The 12,599-nt window shown below is 42.7% G+C and overlaps 2 protein-coding genes across 5 annotated transcripts in view; one reads left to right on the top strand and one right to left on the bottom strand.

Annotated features, from left to right (window-relative positions):
* The window catches only part of SLC41A2 (solute carrier family 41 member 2), a 63,063-nt gene extending 57,867 nt beyond the window's left edge, over positions 1–5,196 (bottom strand). For all 4 annotated transcript variants that reach the window (XM_059471715.1, XM_059471713.1, XM_059471716.1 and 1 more), the window contains exon 1: positions 5,148–5,196. The gene's annotated coding sequence lies outside the window, so the exon portion shown is untranslated. The remainder of the gene's footprint in view (positions 1–5,147) is intronic.
* A 3,077-nt stretch (positions 5,197–8,273) lies between these two features.
* NOPCHAP1 (NOP protein chaperone 1) lies at positions 8,274–12,391 on the top strand. The gene is made up of 4 exons (XM_059471828.1): positions 8,274–8,377; positions 9,027–9,113; positions 10,539–10,675; positions 11,741–12,391. Exons 1-4 carry the CDS (start codon positions 8,308–8,310, stop codon positions 11,924–11,926), a joined length of 480 nt encoding a protein of 159 aa, XP_059327811.1. The 5' UTR covers positions 8,274–8,307; the 3' UTR covers positions 11,927–12,391.
* The last annotated feature ends 208 nt before the right edge of the window (positions 12,392–12,599 follow it).

Genomic DNA, 12,599 nt, shown 5'->3' with positions numbered 1-12,599 from the left:
TTTGTTGAATCTTTCCATTTCAGTGCATAAAAAACTCCTAGGCCTCAATTCTGGTTTCCATACACTTTAATTAGGAATAAAAAAAAAAAAACTGTAGCTGCTATCCTGGAGCAGCTCTAACCACAGGTCAAAATGGTGCTCTGTTAAGTGCTACAGAAAGCCAGAAAAAGAAGAAATTGAAGGATTTCACTTCACTCCCAGGAAAATGCATTGAGAAAATTTTCTGACAGCTTTAGCAATGCAGAGTCTGGCTCACTGCAGTTTCTCCCATATGTCTGCCATTCACATCACCAAAGTGCTAGACCAGTGACTCATGGAAATTATTCACTGCTCTGGAACTCTGGTCAAAAATATTTGGGTTAATTATCCATATCTTTTTTAGCATATAGATGGTTCTCCTTTAAAATGTTTATATTTTATTAGGGTTTTTTTGAGAAATGAATCCTTTGATAAGATTGCGGTTTCATTTAATATAAGTAAGTATTAAGAAATAGAAATCATATTTAAAAGGGAAAAAAAAAGGAAACAAACATTATTTGGTCAAGTTCCAAATGGAGGAAGGGCTAGTGCGGATGGCTAGTAATTCAGTAGTACAAAGCAGTTTGGATGACAGCCTTTTATGTTTTTCCTACCACAAAGACTTAGAATGACAATATGGGAACTTAGTGATAAAAGCTGGAAAATGAGAACTTAAGAAGATAAACTGAAAACCATAGAACCATAAAATTGTTTAGGTTGGAAAAGTATTGTATAGTACAACATACAGGAAAGAGTAATAGTTCCTTCAGAGTATACAGAGAGAAGATAACTACAAACCCTTCTAAATGTAACTAAATGTAACTCATTTCTAAACATGTGTTCCAACAAAAATGATTTTCCAAATGTCATCTGGTGCAATATTTTCATCCTAAGTTACAAGATGCTAATAATTGCTGTATTTTCAGGGGTATTTTGTACCCACAAGATGCAGGAAACCATTTTGTTCGTGTTGTACTAAGGAAGAACAAGAACTTCCTGAGAAGCTTTATCATTGACAAGAAAAATGCCTATGTTGTCGTGTTGTCTAGAAAAGATATGGGAGCTAAAAAAGCAAGCTCTGCTTGAGTAATTAATATGAAGAAAAAGCAGTTAAAATCTCAAAAATCTCTTTCCTGGTCTCTGTAGGAAGAGGAGATAAGTGGTTCTGGTTCCTTGACATATAATCTGGAGGTTACAGAAAAAGATGAAGTACTGAAAAAAAAAAAAAAGAAAGAAAAGAAAGAGACAAAGATCCTTTCAGAAGTCAGGAATTAGCCTCAGATTTATCATAGCTGGCATATTACATATTAAATGAAAGGACACCTTGTCTTTGTCCCTACAGACAAAATAATGAGTTATGCCCAAACTATGAAAACAATTATTCCCTCTTCCATATTGTTTCCCAGGTATCTACTTTCAATAGCTTCTTCTTTTCCTTCATATATTTCATAGCAAATAACAATTCCTATGTACTACCCACCTCTTTCTCTCAGTCCTGCAAGCATACACAAACAAAAACAAATAGTTCTGTAAACCTAAACAAATAGCAAATGCAGCCATACCCTGCCATTCATTGAAAATGTGTTCCTGAAAAATTAAACACTTGGCAATCCAAAAGAGAGCAAGCCAATTTTACCCATAAGAGTTAATACAATGCATGCAGCAATTTAAAAAACACACATGGAGACAGTGTACATGATGGACAGGAAGAAATAAATGCTGTAGAAAACAGGACCACAAAATGGAAGAGATGCTGACTTTTGCAAATGCAAAGCTGCTTTAGAAAGATCTCAGGTACTTGAGCTGTGAAACTGAACACCTGATCATTATGACATTTTTCTATCCTCCACCTTTGGTTGGCTTGCTTCATTTGAGAAAGACCACATGACCAAAAATATTCAACTGTTCAGGAAGAAGCTCAAAGAACTCTCATCACTATTGCTCAAAGAATTGTCCACATTGTTCCAGACAGATCTATAATGCTGTTCTCAAGAGCATGGGAAAGAAAATGCTTCTTCTTTACTTCCCCTTGGTTTAAAGAACATCTAGCATTAGCAGGATTAAGGGACCAGATTCTACAGCTAAATTTGATCAGAAAAATATTAGACTGCCAACAATTCATTTAAAGCGTGAACACAATAAATCATGGTGACCTTTTAAGAACCTTCAAAAAAAGGGGAAGGAGGAAGAATCAAGCATGAAATTTCTGTAGAGTAAACATTTTGACAGGCTAAAACAAATACTTACCAAAGTTTAGGTTGAGGGAAATTTCTGATTTTTTTTCAGAGCTTGGCTAACAAAACCAAAAGATAACATCTATCTAAGTAATTCTGAGGGCTTTCATGGGACCCAAAGCTAATCACACCACAGCTGAAACCTGTTTTTCCTAAAAGTTGCCAACATTTTTTTACAGCATTAATAATCTCTACACTGCACTTCCAGGCAGACCACAATAAAATACAATTCTGTAAACATACCTGTCTGAGAAATGCCTCTCAGGACAAGAACAAGCCTTGGAAAAGGATTCAGGAAAGTAATACGAAACGCTAACAAAACACTGAAATTTAACAATTTGCCATAATAAGCAAAGATGAAGCTGGATTATTCCTTGGCATGAAAGACTGTCTTTGTGTCTTCAGAGATGAAACCAGACTCCTCTCACTGAAAGGATGAGAGGTAGAAGGCACCAACTGAAACAATGGAAATGGCATTTGAATATAAGAAAAAGCTGGGGGTTTTAACCATGACAGTGGCTGAACACAGGTTCAAAAAAGTTCTGAAAACTCCATCCTTGGTGATATTTGAAACCAAAGTGGACATGGTCCCAAGAAACCTGCTCTTCTTGACCCTACACTGAGCAGACGTGGCTGAATAGAAAATTTCCTGAGATTCCTTCTGACCTCGGCAATTCTGAGATTCTGTAAAGCTGGAAATATGAGGGTTTGGGGGCATTCTTTAAGTTCAGAAAACAGGTGATACAGGGATCTGCATGGCCTCCTGTCCACTATTGTCATATCTATAAATACAAGTGTCAGTATCACACTGACACCCTTATCACAGCCATGGCTAATCATTTATATTAGTGTAGTGGGCCTATCAGTAGAATGGGAATGCTACATCGTATCACCTCAGCATTACAGAGAGTAAACAGGCTGTATTATCACCAACCATTCCACAGAACCCGGAAACCAATGTGGTACACTGGGCTAAGATTACTTACACCAGATATTGAGGATAGCGTGTACAAGGCTGCAAAACATGCTGAAAATCAACAAATGTTGCATGCAAGACAGATATAAGAACATTACGTACCATTTTTAAGTACTATGCAGTAAACTGGTTAACACTGTGTTTATTGTATGGCAGTTGCTGGTTAAATTAACAGCAAAAGAAACAAATAACAAGAGGAAAAAAACAGACTGGAGAACTGCCAGATGCCTTCTTGACAGTAAGGCACTGAATGATCTGCCACCCTCAGGCTCAGTTTTCAGACAAGTTTGAGACTGCTGCATTCCACTTCCTTTACACAACAGCTTTCAATTTTAGCCCGGAGGAAGAGAAAAGCAACTGAGAGAAAAAGACTTGGTTTGACTCTGCACTTTTAAGGCAAGTCATCTAGAAAAGATCAAAACAGAGTCAAAACACAACAGCAAGGCTGTGAAATGTGGTTGGTTATAAAATGACACAAATGGAATACCAGCATGAAAAATAGTAGGCAAATCACATCCTTCAGACCATCAAAAGCAGGTGGGGTTAATGCAGTCCTCTAGATTAAGTAACCAATAAGTACTTACCAGGATGAATCCTAACTACACTTTGGGATCCTGATTACAGGTCTCTACTGTCATCACCAAGGAGAGATTAATTACTTATTAACTCAGGCACTAGGATACAGACTTCCTACTGCTTTTGTGGATATATAGTACAGATATTTGAAAAGAAAATTATACACTGTTATTTTTCCTCCTGAAGTATCTACCAGGCATACTACAGTATTTACGGATCCAGTTTCACAATCTCTTTAGGGCAGTAGATGTAGGGACTGCTGCGAAAACGGGTCATCCTATCTGCTCTCAGCTTTTTACCCACATTACTAAACTGGTAAAGTGAGGATAACTAGGCATGTATTCTAAACATTGCTAGGACTCTTCCTCAAGACTAAACAATTATCTTATTTTATATGATCCACATACTGTAGTGTGGTCTATAACCTAGATTCAAATGTGAGTGAAGAAGACACTCAACTACATCCTGGACAGTGGGCCAGGGGAGGCAGAAATAATAACATTCAGTGAAACTACAGAAATAGCTACAACCTGAAGTTAACTGAGAATTAATGAGAGCATAGAAAGTAAAGCAGAATAAATCACAAAAAGCTTCTATGTTTTAGCAGAAAAGTATGGAAAGAGAATAAATGTGCTATCACACGTTAATTACGCTTAATTACACATTAAATAACATTTGTTAACAAAAAATAGATGGTCGTTGAAGTCTATACGCGTGCTGTTCAGGTACAGGTTCCATGCTTGTCTAGTGACGCATATGCAGTGACCATCTGGCACATTTTTATGGGTGCAAAGGTGGGACCAGAACTGTCTGTACATACGGATTTAAAGAGTGCCAAGGAATAGGGGCTACTGGGAGTGTTGGGCAGGTCTTATGCAGGCACAGAGAAACAGAAGAAAAGGATCATTGTCCCGGCTACCTGGAGCAGTGAATAATTACGCGCACATGATGAAACGCGCTGCGGGGCCCTGAGGAGAGCAGGGTACCGGCCCGCCGGCGAGCAGCGGAGCCCGCCCGGCGCCGGGGGGCAGCTGGGGGTGCGGGAGAAGGGCGGGCGGGAGCGTCGGGGCCCGCAGCACGGGGAGAGCGAGCCCCGCGGCATCCGGGAACGCCGGCCGGGGCGGGAGGCAGGTGGCAACGAGTGCCCCCCAGCCCTGGGCGCTCTGGGCACCCCGGCATCGGGGCGGACCAGCGTGGCGCTCGGGGGCCCACCACTGGCCAGGAAACTTTCTCACCCGCGGCCCCCGCCACCACCCCCGGCTCGAGGCGGCAGGTCCCCGGCCCGCCCAGCCCCGCTGCCCTCGCTCCCCGCGCCGCCCCCTCGGGCCGCTCCCTCCCCTCACCTGGGCGAGAGTGGTGCCGGCAGTGTGGCGGGGTTGCGCTCCATCGCTGCGGCGGAGCGGGAACAGCCGTCGGCAGTGACAGCTCCGCGCCAGGTAAGCGCCGCCGCCACTGAGCAGGCGCGGAAGCGGGCGGCCCCCGCGATGATGTGGCCGGTGATGCGCAGAGCCGCCGCCACCACCGGCCGCTCCGAGCCGCCGCTGGGCGGGGGAGGGAGGAGCCGAGCGCCGCCAGCCCGCGTCGCCCGTGGGGCGGGACGGGACGGAGAGGGATGGGGATGGATGGGATGGGGCTCCGTGGCCATGGTCGCTCCCAGCCTGGCCCCCGGGGCGAATCCCCGCTGCCCGCACTGCGAGCCCGCCTGAGTCCCCTTGTCACTGGTCCTGCCGGCCCCCCGGCGGTAGCGGGGGACGAAGCTGCACCCCCGCCTCTCTGCCCCCGCAAGGGCCCGGCTGGTGCCCCGCAGCCAGGAAAACAAAGCGCTGGGGAATGGGGCGCCAGACCGCTCCCCGGGCAGCGCCGGCGGCGGCAGTGCCTTTGCTTCCACTCGCAGAAGCTTTCTTGGCCGTAGCACAGGAGACGCCGTTGTGTACTGCCTCCTGATTGCCAGTTACCAGAACATTTGCTCTCTTTCCTGCCAGTTGGCAAAAAGCAGCTTCCCCAAGAATCCAATTCTGTAAAGTGTTTGGGTCAGTTGGAATATCCTTGTTCTTGCCCAACTGGACTCTACATCCTGCAAACAGCATGTAAGTCTACAATTTCCTCCCTTGACATCAGCTGCCTCTGTTTAACTAAGTATGAAGCCAAGGCCTTGCTGGACTCCTGTTTTGCAAAACACTTAATATTAACACTTTACATTAATGCATTGAAATGGTCAAGCCAGCTAAATTTGTGCATTTATTATCAATACTATTATTATTCCTCAGTTGTTGCTCAACACTTTGAAGTGGTGAGGATGCCTTAACTGGAAGGTAAAAGGGAGGAAAGGAAGAAAGAGGATAAAAAGAGAAGATTTAATGATGGTGACAACAGCCAAGCCCACAGCATTTCTTTTCCTGTCTACAGAGAGAAAAAAGTACTGGCAAGTCACCAAGTGTCTGCCATAAACTGGAGCTAGTTGTGGTGGTGAAATGTATTCGCAGGACTGGGGCCAAAACATTCTGCACTACGAGAGTCAAACATACAAGATCAGCTTGAACATTCACATAAATACCACCTTAAATGAATGAAGCAGCCCAAACTTCAGAGCTAATAATTTGGCTGTCTCAAGCCTGTATGTATTGGGGATTTGGGCTGCAGATACCATAACTTCCCTACCCTAGTACCAAACCTATATATCCATGGCCTGTGTGAGCTCAGGTGTTACACAGCTTGGATACTTAGTTGGGCTACCCTACAAATCAGATGAAGATCACATCTGCCTATGTTGCCAACAGGTGAGACTGTAAATCTGAGGTTTGGCAATAGCACCTGAGGGTGCTGTTTCTGGCTTTTCTAATTGCTTGTCTGGTTATCTTGGGCAATCATTTCATCACTCACTACTACAGGTTCCTTGACAGCATTATGCCCCACCTTCCATGGAAATCACATCATACCCATGGATGAAATATATTGTTTGAAGTTCACACACTATTATTTTGGGTTGTGTACAAATTCAGAAATTCACTTTTGAGGCCCAGGGCAAAAAACTCAGTCTTCAAGATTTTTCAGTTATTAAAGCTAGCAATAGGAATTTTTTGGGAAATAGAAATTCTGGAGTGCAGCTGAGGAAGAAAAGGTGCAGGTAGCAAATTCGGTGGAATGCACCTGACACTGTGGATGGGCTGGGGAAGTGGCAGAGGACACTTGTTTGGGACAGTCTGTCAGGAAAACAGCAGGGTGGTCTCTTGCTTGAGGCCTTGCAGAGGTTTGCTTCTTACTCATGTTAATTCCAAGATACTGGGATCTGGGTGGTTGTGTGGTTGGGTTTTTTCCTTCGTCATTTTCCTCTGTCCTTTGCAATGAGGGCCTATAATCACCACTTACCTGATTACTATTTATTCTCATTTTCATCTTGGACTTCCTGTCTTGTTTCTTATGAACCATTCAGTTTTCTTTTTGCAGTTTTCACATTGTCTAGATGTGAAAGGACAGAAACTGCAGAACCGATAAGGATAGATAAGGACAGAGATTGCAGAAGAAATCCTGACTAACAGGCTGTTAGTGTCATCTGAACTTGGTGGTTGTGTAAGTTTCTTTTCCTAAGGATGATTAAAACTCCCTCAGGCTCTGATATTTAATTTTATGTTCATTTATCAAATTCTGAAAATGAAAATGGGAGAGTTTTGAGAGACAAGCAGCTACTGGCAGGTGTTCAGGTGATGTTACCTGCTGGTAGATTGGTTCGACATGGTGTTGGGATGGACTTTTTGTCCCAAATCACAGAATCAATCAGTTTGGAAGGGACCATAGTGAATCATCTGGTCCAACCTACCTGCTTAGGCAGGGTTTGCACAAAATTATGTCCAAACAGTTCTTGAATATCTCCAGTATGGGGGACTCTACAATGTGTCTGGGCAACTGTTCTAGTGTGTGGTCACCTGCACAGTAAAGAAGGTCCTCCTCATGTTCAGGTGGAACTTCCTGGGCATCAGTTTCTGCCTCTTGCCTCTCGTCCTGTTGCTTGGTAGCACCAAGAAGAGCCAGGCTCCATCCTCTTGTCACTCTTGCCACTGATGAAATCTCCTCTCAGTCATCTCTTCTCAAAGCTAAACAGGCCTCCAGCTGCCTCAGCCCTTCCTCTTAAAGAGATGCTTCAGTTCCTTAATCACCGTTGTTGCCTTCGCTGGGCCTGCTCAGGGAGCTCCATATCCCTCTCGTCCTGAGGAGCGCAGAACTGGACACAGCCCTCCAAATGTGCCTCACCAGGGCTAAGCAGAGGAGCAGGACCACCAACCTTGACCTGCTGGCTATGCCCTTCCAAATGCACGCCAGGACAGCGGTGCCCCTCGAGCCTTTGCTCTTGTTGTGTTTCAGGAGGTTCAGTCCGTGTCACGACGATCTCCCCACGGAGCGCTGTCCCCGCTGTCGCGCGCGGGCGGCAGCGCCGCTGCTCCTCCCGCCCAGCAGGGGGCGAGCCGTCGCCGAGCGCGCGAGTCGCTCCACTTCCGTGTGGGCGGGCGCATGGCGGGGCCCGGCGGCGCGGCGGGGCCGGCAGCGGTCCGGGAGCTGCTGGACGTGAGGCACCGACCAGGTGAGTCCGGCACCGGCCTGCAGCCAGCGGGGGCTCCCAGGTAGCCCGAGGGAGGGGCTCATCGGGCCGCCGGTGACCCACTGGTGATTGCGTCCCGCGTGTGTTGAAGAGCTGCTCTCCCGGGGAGGGGTAATGCGGGGAAATCCACTTTAAGCTATGGGAAGTCGTAACGACGTTTTTCTGAGGACAAAGAAAAAAGTTAAAAAGACAGAACGCTGCGCTTTAATTAATGATACCGGGCGGATGGCTTCGTTGATGGTCATAAGGATAATAAGAATAATTAATGCCCAATTCCCTGGCACGCGTTCGGGTTTTCCGGCGCTGCTGCTGCCCACGGTTAGCAGAGGTCATTGGCACCGGGATTTAAATCAGTGCGACTGGCACGCCTCAGCTCCCACCTCACCCTGCCCTGCAGAGGGGAATTAGAGGTTGTTTTTCTAATTGCTATAACTGTAGCTTAATCAAAATTTGTCTCAAAAACAGCTTAAGGAACTTTAGCTTAAACTCAAGGAGTGTATGAAAGGTGACCTGCAGACTGAGAGCCCTGGCCTGTGTAGGCCTGTATTTCTTCCAAGAGCAGGAAAAGCTGATGGCAATTATGGAGAACTTGTCAGCTTAAGCATTTCAATACTCATTTGTTTGTTTGCAGGGCTGGAAGACATTTTGCTGATTAATTCAAAATGTAGCAGCAAGAAGGCCACAACTTTACAGACGGTTAAGTTGCCAAGGAGCAATGGTAAGTGCTTGTCCCTTGTACTGTGTCAAGTAGTACATAACATTTGTGACACAACGTTTGCTTTGGCGCTTTCCTTGAAAAGGGAGAAGCCTTTGTGTTCAGTTTCTAGAGGTGGTTGATCCTCCTCCCATTACAGTTCCATGTCCCACTGGTGAGTCACCTAACTGCTGCTGCAAAATTAGATTTTGCAATGCTGGCGTTACAACTCTAAAGATTGTTCTTCCCCAATATCTTTTTTAGAAGATTTTTTGGGGGGGGGCTCTTTTTTAGAAGTAATTTCTCAGTATGATATATTTGTTGTATTAAAGCATTTAATTTAAAAAGGACTCCTGTCAAATTACTTTATGTTTTATGATTGATCTGAAATTTGAAAAGATTGTTACATCAAATTCTTTGTTGGATAAAAGTCTCTTCAAAAATGACAGTGTTTCAAAGATAGATTATAACTGTTAGATCTTTGTGGAGCTCACCTGAAATAGTACCTCTTCTTAAAGAAAGAAAACTAGTGTTTGGCTCATCTGCATTGTTGAGATCCATAAAATTAGAAGGTTTTGAGAAAATGGTAAAAAAGACAAGCCTCAGGCAACAGATTGGTGAACAGTGCTAATGCAGCAGGAAAAGTTTTCTAGGCTGTAGAGCAGACGTGAGAAATAGAACAATAAGCCTCTATGATTTGCCCTTTTAGGTTGCAACAAGTTTATTTAATGTATATCTGTAGAAGGTTAATATGAATGAGTTTCTGTGCTTTGTCTCTCATAAGCAAGCCATTGTGTTAAAGAATAAGTCTCTATTGTGTTAACTACAGTTACGTGTGCTTCATATGATTGGATAGAATTATTGTCAATATGTTGTTGCTCTATGTGTGATTGGCTGAAACTTGGACTCAGATGGCTTTATGCTGTGCTGTAACGTTACATTTCCTGGGCATTCCATTTGAATCAGCCAGCTGTTCACATCTGTTGTCTCCGTTGTCCTAACAATGTACTGAGATTGATGTTTGAAATTTATTTGAAGTTTGAGTTTATTTGAAGAAATTCTGGAGGTGAAAATATTGTCTTCCTCCAAGGAAGGGTTATGAGTGTGATTCTCCTAATTTCCATTGATTACATTAAAATTCTTGTGAACTCCCACTGGAGCTGTAGAGGATAAGTGCTTTATACTTCAACCTGGAGCTTCCATCTCTCTTCCACCATCTTAATTTCAGACTTTCTTTTGTTAATTATGTTGACCTTTCATTAGTCTATCATGGCATCTGCTGCAGCTAATTTTTCCATCTTCTTTGAGACCTTCAGTCTATACTTAGTAATTGTAGACAGCTGGAAATTACAGTTGAAATGGAATCTGTTATAAAGGCTTATATCTGAGGTATAAATGTGAGCACTAACAAGCATCTCTTTGACTTTACAAATGTATGTATCTTTTCAGTTTTGGACCGAGTACAGAGCTTTTTACCACAGATGGCCCAGGCAAATGATGAGCTCAAAAGAAAAATGGTAACAGCACCCACTCATCAGTTTGATATTGAACATCTAGACAGTGAAACAGAAGAAGTTATAGAAATGGTAAATAAATTTTTTTAACATCAATCTAGATGGGATTAAAATAACTCTCTGATCTTAGAATGAGTAATATGATAGATAAAGCGAAGTCTTTACCATCATACTTGCGGAATTTAATCACAGGCGATTAAGTAGTTTAAGACTGGAATAAGACATGCTTTTGAATCTACAACTCTGAATCAAAAGTCACAAATTGTATTTTAAATGTCATCTAGGTGATTATGTTTAGAAACAGGACAATATAAAGCCTAGTAAGGCATAACAGAAGGCTTTAGTGTAAGAGTAATAACTGGCTTTCAGTTCTGCTCTGTTGGTATTTTTAGGAATGACTAGATCTTGGATTTAGAAAAGTTGCTAGTGTTGTCATGATCCTTTGTTGCTGCTAACTGTCTGTTTCTTTACAGTCACATAAATATTTTATTTCTGTTTTAACTGAAGTGCTGCAGCCACATGCTTATATGAGAAAACTTTATTTTGAAGGTGATATATGTGCATGACCCAGCCAAATGCCTTCTGGCTAAGCAGACCTCAAAAATTATGGGTCTGTATATGCATATAGGAGATCTCTTCAAAAGAAATTCTGGTGGCTTAAACTGCTAGTTATTTTAGCGTAGTTGTAGTGCCCTGAATACTACTACGTTTTAAGATATAAAGTATATTAATATTTATATCTACATGTGTTTGTATTTTTGTAAAGACCCCTTATACACTAAATGTTTTGAATTTTTTACTGAAAAGTAGTTTTGTTGCCTGCTGCTTGTTAGTTTAAATACCTGATTTAGACAATCTGAGTTCAGCTATTGACTAAGTTCTGTCTTTGATAGTGATATAAATATGGCGTTAGATTTCCTAGGCCAGTAATACTGATGAATCTCTTAATGATATTTGTAAAACCCTAGGAAAACTCAAAAGTCTTTTTTATGGTGGTTGTGATTTTCTTATGGTAGCAGGCTGTTTAGTGTGTTTACCTTGTTTTACTCCAGTGATAGAAGTGTTGTAGTGTGTGTGTATATATATGTGTATGTATGTAGTATACATAACATGTAAACCAAGATGGTTTTTTTTCAGAATGTGGCTGTAGTTGAACTGAGTGATTCTGATACAGATGAAGAGTTGCTAACTTCAGAAGATGACTCAGAATCTGATGAAGATGACTCTGTAACTGATGAAGTGACAGCAGACAACATTAAGTTTCCTAAACAAAAGGGAGAAAAGGGCAAAATAGAAATTTTGGACAGCAAAGCAAATGAGTAAATCCATTTTATTTTACTTTTAAAAACCCCAAACCAACCAAATAATGTCTTTTCACTTCGAACAGTTGTCCTTTAAAACCACTTTGTTTCCCAGTGTAGGATCTCTCAGGATCCTGTGAAATGCTATAGTTTACATGGTGGAGAATTCAGGATCCGCTCATGGCTGGGGAAGGCTGGGTTTCTGAAGAATGAAGTGCAATTTTATTCATCAAATAACAGGAAAATGCACTTCATAGTAGATTACACCCAGAAAACAGCTAGAGTAAAGGGGCACTTGAAAATTGAAAATTCCTGTTCTGTTGCTTTGTTCTTTGTTGAATAAAGATTTTTTTATAGGAAGATAGAAGTTTTTGCTTCAGGGGCAAGAAAGAGTTAACTAGGAAAAAAGCTTTGTTTTCATATTCCATGTACTGTGAAGTGTTATGTACACTCTCTTCACTATTAAACATGATCTTTAAGTACCATAGTGGTATGTCTACATCGCATTAATGGCAGTGACTGCTCAACACTGGAGCCATGGCTGAGTTCATTTCCAGATGAGCCAGCCTGGGTAAGGACAGCCATGAGCAGAGAGTTCAGCAAAGGGTTACTTAGTACTTAACCTGTGTGCCTGCACTGGGCTCCACACCAGCACAGGAGGCTTAGAGGCTCCTCTGGGAAACCTTTGTAGCTGT

This window comes from Ammospiza nelsoni, chromosome 5 (genome assembly GCF_027579445.1).
Source record: "Ammospiza nelsoni isolate bAmmNel1 chromosome 5, bAmmNel1.pri, whole genome shotgun sequence".
Lineage (NCBI taxonomy): Eukaryota > Metazoa > Chordata > Aves > Passeriformes > Passerellidae > Ammospiza > Ammospiza nelsoni.
The sequence above is the reverse complement of the archived record's forward strand: the minus strand, read 5'-3'. Positions and strand labels throughout refer to the sequence as shown.